Below are 16,584 nucleotides of genomic sequence, written 5' to 3'. Positions count from 1 at the left end.
GGAAGGTCCCTACAGAGTCTCGAGGGTAATACGACCAGGGTCCTATCACCTAGAGACTACGGGGGGAGGAAGGGCACCCCGATCGTGGAACTCTCAGAATTTAAGAAAATTCCACTAATAGTGAAGTGGCGGGCACGCACTCTTGTCGTTTGTAGTTTTTCCGTTTGTAGTTCTTTGCAATTATCGCCCTTATGAACCTTTAAGTTGTAATTCATCTTAAAATCCGGAAGATTTTATTCATGGATAATACGAGAGCTGGTTTACGGCAATTGAGACATTCTCCAGGCTGATAACCTTTAACCCTGCTGAACAGATGACTGAAGGTCCACACCTCGGTCGAGGCACAAACAAGGTTGGGCTGACCTGGCCGAGTCCCCCCTTCGGTTGGGAGTTCGGCCAAAGCCGAACGGACCTGACCGAAGGTCACCGTCGACCTGAGACCTGACTCGGGGTCGAAGGAACTTACCAAAGGAACAGACCCTTCGGCTGGAGCCGAGGGTGCACACTTGGTAAATTGCTTCGTGATCGCAGGGTCGGCCTTCGGCGAAGACCTAGATCCATGCATCTAACAGACCCTTCGGCTGGAGCCGAGGGTGCACACTTGGTGAATTGCTTGGTGATTGTCTGACTATCGAAGGGTCGACCTTCGGCCAAGTCCCAGATCCATGCGTCTGACAAACCCTTCGGCTGGAGCCGAGAGGGAAAACACAGAAAAAATTACGTGATTGCAGGGCCGGCCTTCGTCTGACTTTCGAAAGGACGGCCTTCGGCCAAGTCTCAGGGCCATACGCCTAAGAAGGTCAATTAGGGTTTCGGCTCTTTGCACCTATCTAAGAATTAAAGACAACATTAAAGGGACAGAAGAGATGAAAAAAGACTTATGCATTCATAAAGCTGGAAGGCAAGGATTACATTAAAAGCCCGAAGGCTAATTACATAAGGCATAATGCCCGAAGCCACGAGAAGCCTGAAGGCTGGTTACATAACAAAAGGGGGGGGCAGTCTGAGTTGAGGCCCAAGGTGACCTCAAGGAGCGTCCGTCAGGTTCACGGCCTCGTCTTCGGCTAGGAGAGTCTCCTGATCCGAACCTCCATGGTCGGGAGTCGGAGGGACTTCTCGATGCAGCTGGACCACGCCTTCCTCGCTGCAGCCTCCGCCATCGGCATCGGCAACCTCGGTGGCCGATGGAACCACCTCCATGTCGTCGTCCTCGAAGATGAGGCCGCTGTCCTCGAAGGAGACCCCAAGGTAGCGCTCGAGGACCCAATCTCGGACCTCGGTAGCGCCCATTGTGTACCCCGGGGCGATGGCGTGCTTGATCTCCTCCCTGAAGTCCTCGGAGGACCGATACTTCTCGACCCCTCGGGCCTCGGCTTCCTGAATTCGGGCCTTCACCTGCGACTTCAGCTCCGAGAGCTTCCGATCGCACTCTTGGCGCTCGAAGACTAGCTCTTTCTCCAAGTGCTCCACCTTCTCGAGGAGGAGGGTGCGCTCGTTGTCTAGGGAGACCCTCTCCCTCTTAGAGACCTCAAGGTCTCGGCAGATAGCCTCGGCTCGAGCCGCCAGCTGACCCATCTGATTCTGAGCCTGCACGAAATACCGAAGGTCAGAATGCAAAAAAAAAAAACATAAGTAAAAGAAGGTAGGGGGACCGAAGCTTACCCCTGCCATGAAGATGCATGCGGACGTGATCATTGCCGCCGTCCCTTGCTTCTGGGCCTCGGTGGCATCTCGGGGAAGACTCCCCTTCATCACCAACTCTCTAGCGACCCGTCCGACGGCCAGCGTGTCGTCTTCCTTCACAGACCATTGGGGGACGAACCCCACCTCAGCCCTCATCGTCGTGACCCTCAGGCCTCGGGAGACAGCGGCAGGGGAGGGGTCTTGAGCAGGCCCGTCTTGGCCAGGAGCTGCAAGGGCCTGGACAGCCTCCGCACTCGACCCTTCTACTCTAGGCCTCTTCTTCGGGGTCTCGGAGGATGGTCCTTTCTTCTCCTTCCTCTTAGGCCTCGGCTGTTGTGGGGCGTCACGTGCCTTGGCCTCCTTGATCTGTGCCTGCCTCGCCGCGGCAGCTGCCTTAGCCTCGGCCCTGGTGACTTGCACTGCAAGAAGAAGAAAGGAATTAGCATGAAGAACCGACACTCGAAGGAAGCAGACGGGGGCTAGCCTAACTCACTCGGGCTAAGCCCGAACTTGAAGAGTATGGCGTCGGACTTGAGGCAGTCGGCCTCGACTGGAGAACAACCTTCTTGCCGCCTCGCCATTGCCAATGACTCCGTGTCTGCCCCGAATAGGGCAGGGGCGGAGTTTACATCCCTAAGGTCCGGGATATCCCAGACCGTGTCGAAGGGCACCCCCTCGGTCGACTTCACAAAGAAAAACTTTTCCTTCCATCCGTGGATGGAAGTCGGGTAACCCTTCAGGAGCCGAAGGTCCTTTCGGGGGCAAAAATAATACCAACCCGTAAGCCCCTTGCAGGCCTGAAGAAGGAAACAGTTAATGAAGAGGGGAAGGGAGAGGGGCCTCTTGTGCCGTACGAAGAAGATGACGAAGCTTAACGCTTGTCGCCACCCGTTCGGTGTTAGCTGGGTCGGGCATACCCCATAGTGCCGAAACACTTTGGTAAAGAAGGGGTGAAGGGGCAGCCGAAGACCGGCCTTGAAGGCTTCCTTGTACAAGCACAGCTCCTCGGAGTTCCGATAGCTGGCTCGGTCAGAGGGTCTAGGCAGACGGAGCTCAAAAGCGTCCGAAACACTGAAGGAGGCCCTCAGCTCCTCCAGTTCTGGTTCGTCCATCGTAGAGACGATGTTGAGAGCCTCCACTTCTAGGGGCTCCTGGGTCTGGGCTCGGGCATCGAGCACCCTCTCCCTGAACCCCTCGCCGTTGGAGCCACCCCTGGACCCCGACGGTGAGGCCGCGGACGATGAGTCGCGGGAGGAGGGAGAGTCGGTGGAATCCGAGGACATCTCTCGGACTTCCCCAGGACTCCTATGTCTACGTTTCGGCCTTGACCTCTCGCGGGACGATGGGCTGTAGCCCGACAAGGAAGACATCACTTACTTGTGGGTCTTGCTAAACTAAGGGAAGATGAAGGCGAAGGTTCAAAGGGACACCGAGGCCGAAGGTGAGCTCTCCGAAGGGAAAAGAAAAATGCCCCACAAATGGCCCCCCACACTATATAGATGGGGGAAAGGCGGTACGACTTCCCAAGCATTAATGGCACGTCATAATACGAAGCCTCGAGGTTTGCACCCGAACGGACCTAATAGAAGGCCTTCCTTCGGTTGGGAGTTCGACCAAAGCCGAACGGACCTGACCAAAGGTCCCTCCTTCGGTGGGGAGTTCGGCCAAAGCCGAACGGACCTGATCGAGGGTCCCCCTTTCGGTTGGGAGTTCGGCCAAAGCTGAACGGACCTGACCGAAGGTCCCCCCTTCGGTTGGGAGTTCGGCCAAAACCAAACGGACCTGACCGAGGGTCCCCCCTTTCGGTTGGGAGTTCGGCCAAAGCTGAACGGACATGACCGAAGTTCCCCCCTTCGGTTGGGAGTTCGGCCAAAGCCAAACGGACCTGACCGAGGGTCCCACCTTCGGTTGGGAGACCTGACCGAGGGTCCCACCTTCGGTTGGGAGTTCGGCCAAAGCCAAACGGACCTGACCGAGGGTCCCTCCTTCGGTTGGAGTTTGGCCAAAGCCGAACGGACCTGACCGAGGGTCCCTCCTTCGGTTGGGAGTTCGGCCAAAGCCGAACGGACCCGACCGAGGGTCCCCCCTTCGGTTGGGAGTTCAGCCAAAGCCGAACGGACCTGACCGAGGGTCCCTCCTTCGGTTGGGAGTTCGGCCAAATCCGAACGGACCTGACCGAAGGTCCCTCCTTCGGTGGGGAGTTCGGCCAAAGCCGAACGGACCTGACCAAGGGTCCCTCCTTCTGTTGGGAGTTCGGCCAAAGCCGAACGGACCTGACCTGACCGAGGGTCCCTCCTTCGGTTAGAGTTCGGCCAAAGCCGAACGGACCTGACCGAGGGTCCCACCTTTGGTTGGGAGTTCGGCCAAAGCCGAACGGACCCGACCGAGGGTCCCTCCTTCGGTTGGGAGTTCGGCCAAAGCCGAATGGACCCGACCGAGGGTCCCTCCTTCGATTGGGAGTTCGGCCAAAGCCGAACGGACCCGACCGAGGGTCCCCCCTTCGTTTGGGAGTTCGGCCAAAGCTGAACGGACTTGACCGAGGGTCCCTCCTTCGGTTGGGAGTTCGGCCACAGCCGAACGGACCTGACCGAGGGTCCCACCTTCGGCAGGGGGCTCGGTAAGGCCCATCCGAATCGACCGAAGGTCTCTCTCTCGGTCGACCCCAAGCCTCGGTCACTAGTAATGCCAAGGCCGAAGGAACAAGTCAACCAAAAAAGAAGATGTTGGTTACTCCCACAGGAAGAAGCTCCTAGTGGGAGTAAGGGGGCTCCTGATATAGCCAAATTGACCTCTCGGTGGGGGCAATGACACGTGTCGCCTCTGAGACACGTGTCCTCTGCCAGACGAAGGTTCCAAGAAATCACTCACGCTCAAGCACGCTCAATCACTGAGGCACGCTCACAAAATCACGCGGGATCACGTCGTCTGCATGAAGGGAATATTCCCCCCAGAAGGATGGACGTATTCGAGTGGGACTCTAAGAGGGAAGAAGGTGGACCCGAGAAGGACGCTGGGAAGAAAAGGGAAAACCCTAAACCCTATGAGCTATATAAGGGGAGCCGAGAAGCAGGAAGAAGGTAAGCTCTGATACCCTCACCATTACTCCCTTATTGAACTGTGCGGCTGACCCGGACTTGAACGTCGGAGGACTAACCCCGGACAAACCTCCGGGCCTCCGTCGTCTGTGTTTGTGTAGGTTCGACTAGCGGGGTTTTTTGGCAGCAATAGGTTACCATTAGAAGAGAAGAAAAGAAAAGAAAAGAAAAGTTTTTGTATTTTCTCATTTTTTCTTCTATTTTTGGTGGTAAAAAAAAAAAAAGAAGTTCCCAAGGAGAATTTTGAAATTCAAAAATTGACTCTTCTCTTAGATCAGGACAGGCCAAGCATAAAGAGAAATTTTTAAACCAAGAAAAAAGTATAAAAATTGTACTTTTTATTTTCTTTTCTTTTCTTCTTTTGGCTACCAAACACAGCCTTAAAAAAAAATCCTTGGCTGCTGCCTGGGTACACAATCTAAAGGACTATGATTGTGTGAGGGAAATCTTTGGTCATGGAGGTTCGAATCCTAGTCTCAGTCCGATGGATGAAAATTGATTGGTGTAAACGCTTGATTCTTGCATAGGAAAAGAAACAACTAATGGAAACTCCATGGACAGGTTGACTATGAGAGTGGATCTAGGATCGAAGATGTTCTAAACCACGATAAAATAAATTGTCTTTCAGTGGCTCTCTCACCTCATATAATTTTATTTACTTCTCGTTAGTTATTTACTTTCTTTACTTGCTTACATTTAAATGTTTACCTTAGTTGCAACCAGACTATTGGAAAAAATTCATTCATGCATTTAAGTATTAACGTTTGATTGCAAGTTGAAGAGGTTAAAGTTTCTCCTAAATCTGCACCTAGGAGAGGTGTTAATCCTTTAGTCTTCCATGGTACTTGAGTTTGATCATGTAAGAATTTGATCACTCAAGGTACTGGTAATGGGATTTGAGGATGATCATTGAACAAATAATCACCCAAATTTGTGAGATGGTTTCAATAGAAAAGAAAAATCTCACACCCAATGCATCTCCGTCTTAGGTGTTGCCATTCCATCCATCACAACAAAGAATTCAAAATTCTATTCTTGCTATGGTAGTTAGCATAAATCCATGCATCTCTCTGTTGGATTTATGGGTTAAATTAATTATTTGGGTTGATTAAATGGGTGAGAGTCAAATTGCATGAACCGGTTCGGTCCACTCTCAAGCTTAGGGATATGCTGGCTCAACCCATTGTGGTTTAGGGTTTTGAGTGCAGGACAGTATTATAAATACTAGGTTTTGGGTCCCTACAACCATTATTCACTCTTCCCCACTTTACCACTAAAGTGAGAGAACCAAGGAGGTTTAAGGGGCTGTAGAAGATTCATAGCCAAGCCAAGAGAGCGAAAGTGGGAGTGACCAACATCAATCATCTTCAGCATACTAGGTGAAAGGTACAAATCGATCCTCCATAATTTTATTAGATTCGTGTTCTTGTTTTTCCTGTGTGGTTTCCTCCATAGGGTTTCAATCTCAAACCCATAGGGAGTTCTAACAAGTGGTATCAGAGCAGACCACATGGGACAAGAATCGATTGAATTTTTCTTGTACATGAAGATTTTGATTATTACTTAAAACCTGATTTGATTAAAAATCATGAAAATCATAAAAATCGTAATTTTACCATCACTTAAAAATCCTGTATGGAAAAACTTTCTTCACGAAAGTTGTAGATCACGAGAATACGGTCGCGGCGGTATGCCGCAAGTCACCGGAAACATCCGTACGCGCCGGCACGCGCCACCGGAAACCGGCTGCCGGAGGAGAGAGAAAAAAAATTCAAAAAAAAAAAACGGCGGCGAGGCATCGCCGGTTCAACTCGAAAACCCTACCGATTCGAACCGGTGACACAGTGGGTCAACTCATATGTACTATTTGACTCGGTCAAAGGTTGACCGGGTCGTTGACCAATTGACCCGAATTTGACCCGGAATTCATATGGCCGAACCGGTTGGTCTTGATTGATTTAAAAAAAAAAAGACTTGTTTGGTTTTTGTTCATTTTGGGTTTTTATTTAAACTACTTTAAATTTCATTTAAAGGTTCGTTTTAAGGCCAAATTGAAATCTGTTTTTTGCGTTGGATTCCTTGTTTCGGGCCACATTTAATGATCTAATTTTTAATATGACATATTTATTTGAAATTTTATGTTGTATTTAGTTTCAATCATTGAAACAAAAGGGCGTTTTTATTTAAACTACTTTAAATTTCATTTAAAGGTTCGTTTTAAGGCCAAATTGAAATCTGTTTTTTGCGTTGGATTCCTTGTTTTGGGCCACATTTAATGATCTAATTTTTAATATGACATGTTTATTTGAAATTTTATGTTGTATTTAGTTTCAATCATTGAAACAAAATGGCATAAATCAATGCTTTGAAAAATATATATGTTATTGGTTACCATGAAATTGAGAAGTTTTTTTTTAAATTGAGATATGTTAATATGGAAAAGGGTGTAAGCTTCCGCTCATTCTTAGTTGCAAAGTAATTTTGCTTTAGGAAACCATGAAATGATGAGGTGGAATCCACCAAAGTGGTACATCTTATTATTTCATGATTTTCCACAGGGAAGCAATGTAGGTGACATTTGCCCAAAGGTGATGTCACCAAAGTTAAGAAAATGACAGTAACCTAGAGGTTCCTAAGCCCAAAGGTGAGGGGATTTCAAAAGTTATTGTTCTTTTCACAGTAAATATAAATTTACAAGAGGACCAGTGCATTCTTAGCCCAAAGGATAGGAATGTAGTTGCGGTTGTGACTCTTGTATGGTTATTGTTGTCCTAGTGACATATTTATATGTATGTTTTGAACATAAAGATATACATCTCCAATGGGAAAGATATGATAGAACTGAGTGAAACCCACCAAAGTGGTACATTCAGTTCGATTGTATCTTCTCCAACAGTAAAGGTGATACTTTCCCAAAGGTTATGTCATCAAGGTTTGAGGATAATCATCCACATTTCAGAAAGGGACATTGAATTTGGAGTTCTTTTGCCCAAAGGTGATTGAATTCCAAAGTTAGTGTTGTTTTCACAGTTAAAAGAAGAATATAAGAGCATCAGCTAATTCCTGTCCCAAAGGATAGGGATACATTTTTAGTTGTAACTCTTATTTAAAATATATTGATGGTATTACATGCTTTTATATTATGGTTTATATTTTGATATTTGGCATGTATTGTGTTGTTGTTACTGTTGTAGTAAGATGGCCATTCCCTCAAGTTATGTATCTTCCATCCCAATACTCACTGGTAACAACTATCAAAAGTGGGTGGAGGAATTAGAATTGCATTTAGGTCTTCTTGACTTAGACTTGGCACTTAGGGAGCCTAAACCTGAGCCTCTCACAGACTCGAGCAGAAGTGCTGAAAGGACCAAGTTTAAGAAATGGACTAAAGCAAACAGAAAGTGCATACTGGTTTTAAAAAAGGCAGTTCCTGAAATTATACGTGGGAACATAGAGATCAAAGACACTGCAAAAGAATTCCTGGATGCTATTAAAGCTAGATTTCAACACAACAAGAAAGCTGAGAAAACCACATTGATGACCAGGCTAATGAATACAAGGTATGATGGATGTGGGAGTGTTAGAGAATACATTTTGGGTGTAGCTACTGATGCTGGTAAACTTAAGGATCTTGGAATACAGATCGATGAAGAATATATTGTACACATTGCACTGAATACCCTCCCTAGTCAGTATAAGGTTATCCAATCTACCTACATTGCACTGAAGGACGATTGGAGCCTAAATGAGCTCATTTCCATTTGCACTCAAGAGGAAGAAAAATTGAAACAAACTAGGTTTGAGAGTGCACATGCAACTTTTCACAAGGGATCTTCTGGTGGACCAAGCAGAAGGAACAAAAATTTTTCCAACAGAGGAAGCGTCAAGCCATATGACAGGACTAATAGCTCTCAAGAACTTGACACATCTCAAAAGGCTCAGGATGAAGAGAATACCAACAACGTAGAGTGTTTCTGGTGCCATAAGAAAGGACATGTGAAGAAGGACTGTTTTATTTTCAAGAAATGGTTAGAGAAAAGGAAGAATTTTGGGGTTGATAAGCAGAATGATACTAAGAAAGGGTGAGGTAGACTGATCATCAGCAATTGAGAGCAAGTAAAATTTGGTCACATCAAGTAGTTAGGATTTCTTTACATACAGTTATTTGAAATGCTTGATTAGTGGGAGTTCTGGTTTTGTTTAGTATTTGTTTATGTTTTGAACCTTAGCCCATATGTTTTGGGGCACAGTTTGATGAATTATGGTTAAGTTTTAGCATTTACATTATGCACAGTTATTTCTTGAAATATTTGGTTTATGATTTCATTTGAAAATGTTTTTATAGGCAGTAATTGTCTTAGTTATAGGCAATATTTTGCCATAATTCAAAAGGTAATGTTTGCCACATTTTAAGACAGTATTTGTCACAGTTCATAGGCAATATTTGCCACAGTTTATAGGCGGAATGCCACAGTTAGATATTAACCACAGGTCAAAGGCGATTTGCCACAGTGAAGGTTAATATCTCAGTTAAGGACCTACATAGAATGACAACAGTGTAATTTGAGGATATGTCAATATTTCTATGATGGTATCCCACATAGATTCGTGTTAAGAAACTTACTTATGTTTGTAATAACAGAAAGTTGTATGCCGTATATTGGGGTGTATCTTCTGCTGTTATTCGATGTGAGTGGGTTTTCAACTAAATCACAGTAAGAGTGGTTAATGTAATAAGATTCTATGGTCACACCAATTTAAAAGACATCCTTATAATTAATGTAGCCCAAGTGGGAGATTGTTGGATTTATGGGCTAAATTAATTATTCGGGTTGATTAAATGGGTGAGAGTCAAATTGCATAAACCGGTTCGGTCCACTCTCAAGCTTAGGGATATGCTGGCTCAACCCATTATGGTTTAGGATTTTGAGTGCAGGACAGTATTATAAATACTAGGTTTTGGGTCCCTACAGCCATTATTCACTCTTTCCCACTTTACCACTAAAGTGAGAGAACCAAGGAGGTTTAAGGGGCTGTAGAAGATCCATAGCCAAGCCAAGAGAGCGAAAGTGGGAGTGACCAACATCAATCATCTTCAGCATACTAGGTGAAAGGTACAAATCGATCCTCCATAATTTTATTAGATTCGTGTTCTTGTTTTTCCTGTGTGGTTTCCTCAATAGGGTTTCAAACTCAAACCCATAGGGAGTTCTAACACTCTCTTGTTCTTCAAGGTAGGGTTATCACCCTCCTTGGGCAAGGGAAGCAACATTTTGGCTCGGTAGGACCCCAACTATATACCAATGCAAACAAAACCATTTGTTTCCACTTCTTAAAATTTTCACCATTGAATGGTTCAGTCATGTCAAAATTAGAAAAAAATACGAAGATTGCCCATAGCTGGTGCTACGGAAGCAATATTCTAGGTAGGACCAGCATCCTGAATAGGTGCAAGAGGAGGAGAGGTAGGACCATAGGAGAAATACTAGGAAGAGGATTTGTGCCTCCCATGATCTTTTAGTCTCAGATTTTAATATCTTAAGAATGTAGTTAATAGATATACTACTTTAATAGTAAAATAGTGAGAAATAAGACTTATTATCTTTGTAAGTGGTATGAATCTACTAATAAAGAGAATGCATCAAGCTTCAAGTGAACAAATCAATCTGCTTCGAGTAGATGAACTTGTCTTCAATGAATCAAACCACACCAGTGAACCAATCTTCAATGATACTATTTCATATAAGGTTTAGTTGTGTCTCTCAACTGATACTCTCCCTAAGGTGGTAAACACCGGCCCATATTAATACATTTTCAGATCTTGTGATCCTACCTCCAAGATATAACAACCTTGAAGGATGATTAGAGAAGTGTTGTATTCACTCTATTGATTTTGACAAAATGAGGAAGGCTATGCCCAACAAATCCAAAAACCAAAATATATAGAAAACAAGTAATTTTGTGTGTGTGTGTGTGTGTGTGTGAGAGAGAGAGAGAGAGAGAGAGAGATTTCTCCAAAAACAACTTTAGAATTGATGAAATAAATGCACCCACGTCCCCTATTTATAGTTGTGGAGATGCCCTTTCAAGGGTCCCTAAAAACGTGTCTCCAAGATGTAGGGCCAAGATTCAATCTCCTTAGTAGATTCTGAATCAATGTCCGTAGGCCTTTATGCTTGTATGGACACCCCCCATATGTATAACTATATCCGAACACAAGGCATGTGACAATTAATACAATCCGTTTAGGCCTAGTATTAAAAGCCAATGATTTAATAAAAGTCACAAATAAGCACAAAAAGCTCCTTAAATCCATTGTCCAAAAAATACAATAAACCCATTTAACCACACCTCACCACACCACACCACACCACACCCTACCCTCCTGGCCCAACGCACAAGTGAAAAACACCTCGCTCTTAGAACACAACCACCTTTTCTTTGAAAGTGTGTTCCCAACTTCCATGTGGGATTAAAGAATCACAAACCACCTTTTTTGTTTATATAACAAAGCAAACCTTGGGTTGGTAAACCTTGAAGACATAATATAAAATAAGAGAATAGTTTTGAAAAGTATTTTTGAAACTTTCTTATTTCAAATCCAAATACAACATCCTTAAAACACCAGCTGCTCCAATTCCTTCATTTTTACTAGAATGTTTCAAACCTCCTAAAAGGAACACAGATTTCATAACTTAAATGCAATTCAACTCAATGACATGCAACAAATAGAGCCAAAGAAAAGAGAATGAATTATCATGATTATCATCCTAGACTGATCCTAATAAGTCAAAAATCAAACCACATAGGCATTAATATTTGCAGTACAGAAATCCATCTAGAACCACAGCAAACTCGCACAAGTAACACTAGTTGATCAATTTCATAATTAGATACAAAAGAAGAAGAATGTAGATATGTTCTCCCTTTTGTTGGTGGAAGGAACTCCACATTCAGAAACCCAACAAACTTTATGTGCATCATCTAGAGGTATGAATGAGGTCAGGGGATCTAAATTCCCTGAGACTAGACCTTAGGCCTCAGCCACATATCATCATCATGTCTTCTCAAAATAGGGGTAAAAGCATATGGCAAATCGTTCAATTGGTAGACTGGTAAATCACAATGCGATACATACTAAAATGATTTATTGGCTCATTTCATAGCTATGCTTGCCCATGATTACATACAACAGATAAAACATATAAGAGAAGCTAAAAGCTAAAATTTGTCATGTTGGAGTTAATCATGATTCACACAGAGGAAAAGTGTGTTTCAGCCTTGCTTCAAAACATGAATGACTCCAAGGTTATAAAAACATGGCAATGGTAAAAGAATAAACATTGTAATTCCCTGTAACACTTCTTTCCATGTATATTTACTGCATCACACTAACAAACAAACACCTACATGATACTGTATTCATATTTTAAATCAGCCGAGATCAGGAACTGTGAAGTACTCTTCTTCATCTGATATCTCAATCCTAGGCTTCTTGTGGGGAATGTTGGATTTGGTGGGTATGTATAAGGTGGCATTGCTTGGTTGTGAAATGGAGAGTTGAGGAACTTCAGCAGCTGCCAAGGTCTCCTCAGGTACTTTCTCACCAAAGAGACCAATGTCTGTAAAACATTCAAGCTCACCAAACTCAACAGATCCTTTCTGGACATCAAATGAAAACATGTATTAATAAAATAACAGGGCAAGAGAGAGAGAGAAAAAAAAAAAGAAAAAAAAAGAAAAGAAAAAGAAAGCAATAGAAGCAAATATAAGAGAGAACTGGATTCAATGGAATTGAACAAACTAAAAGACTTCAGATAATGGAGCCCTGGATTAAAGAAAACTATATAATTACATTCTCATCATTGTGATTTCCATCTTGCAGTCTAGCTATTTATCAAATAAGGCCAAAAAAGAGAAAAAAAAAATGAAAGAAAACTTTACCTTGTCGCTGGACTCAAAATCCAAAAGCTGTAACATGTCATCAACAGCTGCCCATGATGAAGAAGCATAAGTTGTGGTCTGTGGTGTTGGCATCTTCACGGACAGTGGCGGTGAGTTCTGGTTGGATGGCTCTAAACAGCTCTTCTCAGTTACATTGGCAGAACTAGAGTTTAAAGCCACCTGAATGCCAGTGGCCAATAATCTCTGGTGGTTTACTGAAAGACTATTAGCTGAATGGATAGGCTCATCACAGTCTCGACATAACAGGGCTCTATCTTCCACACAGAAGATGAAGGCTGCCTTCTCCTACAAATTAGGTGGAAAACAAAAATTGCAAATAATTATAACTCAGATCCACTTTAGAGTACACAACTTAGCTTAGAACCACATTGGGCAACATTTAACATAGCAAACTGTTTCATTACCTCTTTTTTGGTTATTGCTCTTACAATAATATATAGTTCTGATTTCTAAACCTGATGCATTCTTCCCTATCTATTTTCCAATTGCATCATTAACTACTCACAGAATAATGTAAATACAAACCACATTTCAGTCGATCAGAAACTCTATAGATCCCCAAGCTGATGAACCACTAAGGTTGCTCTGATCCAAACAACCTAGAAGCATCCTGATCTCTATCATTTAGTGAATACGGGAGAATAGTAAATAGAACTTCAGACGATTAGAAAATACTTCCTAGTTGCCCACCTCCATCCTCAGGGTATTTACTTCCATACCCAAGGCAAGTGAATCAAAATAGGCTAGGGGAGAAATAAGACTATCAAATGAACCCAAATCAAACAATACTTGGACAGAAACAAAAATGGCGGATACAATGATTGCCTAATTTAAGAAGAGGAAAATTAGAGAAAACCCAACTACAAAACAAATATGGAGGCAGAGGCAGAGGCAGAGGCATATTTACTTGGCAGATATCACATTTAGGGAGCTTGTTGGAGAGGCACTGAAGAAGAAGCCTCTGATGTTTGCTTGCAAGCTTGTTTGCTTCATGAACTTCGATGTCACACTTGGCACACAGAGCTGCCTCATCGGCACAACATATCAAAGTAGCCGGTGCCTTCTCACACACATCACATTGGATTTTCATTCCCTTCCTTCTCGTCTTTCTCTGTTTCTGATAATTTTTTTTTTCTATTTCTCAACTCTTAAAATCTTAACTGTAGAAGAGTTTTTTGGAGCTACACAGATGGACTATTTTTCTATAATCTTTCTTTCTCTATCACTCACTTTCACACACACACACACACACACACACACACACACACACACACACAGAGAGAGAGAGAGAGAGAGAGAGAGAGAGGAAAAAGAAGAGATTTTGAAGATAACAGAACAGACAGAGAAGCAGGTTTTGATATCTCTTTGAGCTATGAAAGTCGTTGAGTCTCAAAAGATTCAAAGAAGACTGAGAAAGAAGAAAATGTTGAGGGGTGCCAAAAGAATGGAAATAGGGAAAAAAAATATCCAAACGTGAAGAAATAAAAAATATGCAGAGAGGAAATATATAAAGACGCGTAGGCATAAAAACTTGTGGACAGTGAAGTGGTTGGTTGAGAATCAATGTGTGTGCAATAATAGATAACGTTTTGATAAAATCTAAAGCTTTAAAGCTAAGAAGCTTCGGTGCGATCTCCTCCCTGTGGTTGAGAAGGAGTAGCAGTTCATGTGGACACAAATGGTTTTTGCATTAATTTAAGAGAAGATAATTATGCACCAACTGCATTTGTACACACAAACCTTTCGTAAATCTCTCTTCATTCATTCTTTTTTTTTTTTTGGTAAATCTTGGCATAACAGGGATTGGCCGATCTGACCAGATTTAGCTAGTTAGGGCATGCTTTTTTTTTTTCTTGTAAATATTGGTATAACCATTTTGTTTCTCTATTTCTATAAGAAAAAAAATCAGTTTGTTAATTCAAGATAGAGTTTGTGATAGACTTACTCCCAGGGTCAGCACCTGTATCAAAACCCCCATACCGCATGACCCCCACAGAGTTGAAGGAACTATAGGTACAACTGTAAGATCTTTTGAAGAAAGGATTCATTAGACCTAATGTGTCCCCCTAGGGAGCACAAGTACTGTTCGTCAAAAAGAAGGATGTAATTATAAGGTCGTGTATTGATTATCGGGAGCTTAACAAGCTAACCATCAAGAACCGATATCCCTTGCTAAGTATTGATGATCTGTTTGATCAGTTGCAGGGTGCTAAAGTATTTTCCGAGATTGACCTTAAATCGGGCTACCATCAGCTCAGGATTAAGGGTAGTGATGTCAACAAGACAGATTTTAGATCTCGGTTTAGACACTACAAACTCTTTGTGACGTCTTTCGAATTGACTAATGTAGAAACGCAACCCTAAAACGATGCAGAAGATAATGAAAAAACAAAACAAACAATGCACACGGATTTTACGAGGTTCGGCAAGGTTGCCTACGTCCCTGGTGGGATGAGATCCTACTTCACTATCAATGCAGAATAGGGTTACAACGCTCGTCCTCACACCTCTCAGTATTGCTTGTATTACAGAGAAAGAAACCCTCGCTACAAATATATAGCGAAAAAAACCCTAATCCGAAAAGTACACAATTGCCCTCAAATAAAGAATTCGAGCAGGAGGTTGCGCCCCCTACACCCCCTGCTCTGCAGGGGGCCTCTTGCACCCCTTGCAACCCCCACGGCCCACTAACCGGTTAGCGGGACCGTCGTCCTGCCTGTCTAGGTGCTGCACCAGTACTCCCTGGATTAAACTGCGACGGAATACAAGACATCATACACCAACAACTAATGCACCAGCTACATTTATGGACTTGATGAACCGGGTATTCAAGGATGTTTTGGACAAGTTTGTGATTGTGTTTATTGATAACATCTTGGTATATTCCAAGAATGCAAAGGAACATGCCATCCACCTAAGACTGGTATTGCAATGTCTGAGAGAGAAGCAACTCTACGCCAAGTTCAGCAAGTGCAAGTTCTGGCTTTCACAATTGGCATTCCTAGGCCACATTGTCTCAGATAAGGATATAAAAGTTGACCCAAGAAAAGTAAAGGTAATTCTAAAGTGGGACACTCCCAAGACCTGTGGTAGACATTCATAGTTTTCTAGGATTGGTTGGATACTACAAAAGGTTTATTGAGAACTTCTCCCATATTTCGACACCAATGACCTGACTTACATGGAAGGGGGTGTGAAATTTGAGTGGTTCGATGCATGTGAGAAGAGTTTCAGAGAGTTGAGACGGAGATCGGTGTCAAATCCAATTTTGACTATTCTAACCAGAACAAGTGGTACGGTTGTGTATAGTGATGCATCCAAATTGGATTTGGGTCATGTGCTAATGCAGGATTACAAAGTCATTTCTTATGCATCATCTCAGTTGAAGGACTATGAGAAAACAACACTACCCATGATTTGGAATTGGCAGTTGTGATTTTTGCTTTGAAAGTTTGATGGTACTACTTGTATAGTGAAAAGAGTGAGATATATAGTGACCATAAGAGCCTTAAGTACTTCTTTATCCAAAAGGAACTTAATATGAGACAGAGGCGTTGGTTAGAACTGATGAAGAACTATAACTGTATTATCCACTACCATCCAAGAAAGTCTAATGTAGTAGCCGATGAATTTAGCAAAAATTCAAAGACCTTGACTCTTGCTTCATTGATCACCTATAAGCATCTGATTGATGAGGCTAGGAAGTTGGATTTGGAACTACTAGTTAAAGCTGCCACCTTGTTGCTATCGGCATTAGTGGTGTAGCCTAGCCTAGTGAACAGGATCACTACAGCTCAAATTATTGATGCAAAGTTACAGAAATTGATAGCTGACATCAAGG

General features: G+C 43.3%; 1 protein-coding gene across 1 annotated transcript; it reads right to left on the bottom strand.

Annotated features, from left to right (window-relative positions):
- Positions 1-11,911: 11,911 nt before the first annotated feature.
- LOC122068422 (B-box zinc finger protein 24-like) lies at positions 11,912-14,282 on the bottom strand. Its single transcript, XM_042632276.1, has 3 exons — positions 13,651-14,282; positions 12,723-13,028; positions 11,912-12,440 (listed from the first exon to the last, which is right to left on the bottom strand). The coding sequence occupies exons 1-3, from the start codon at positions 13,831-13,833 to the stop codon at positions 12,213-12,215; spliced, it is 717 nt and encodes a 238-aa protein (XP_042488210.1). The 5' UTR covers positions 13,834-14,282; the 3' UTR covers positions 11,912-12,212.
- Between the last annotated feature and the right edge of the window lie 2,302 nt (positions 14,283-16,584).

The sequence above is a fragment of the Macadamia integrifolia genome, unplaced genomic scaffold, assembly GCF_013358625.1.
Source record: "Macadamia integrifolia cultivar HAES 741 unplaced genomic scaffold, SCU_Mint_v3 scaffold39, whole genome shotgun sequence".
NCBI classification, from domain to species: Eukaryota; Viridiplantae; Streptophyta; class Magnoliopsida; order Proteales; family Proteaceae; genus Macadamia; species Macadamia integrifolia.
Note: the sequence above shows the minus strand (reverse complement) of the source record. Positions and strands in the feature narration are given on the sequence as shown.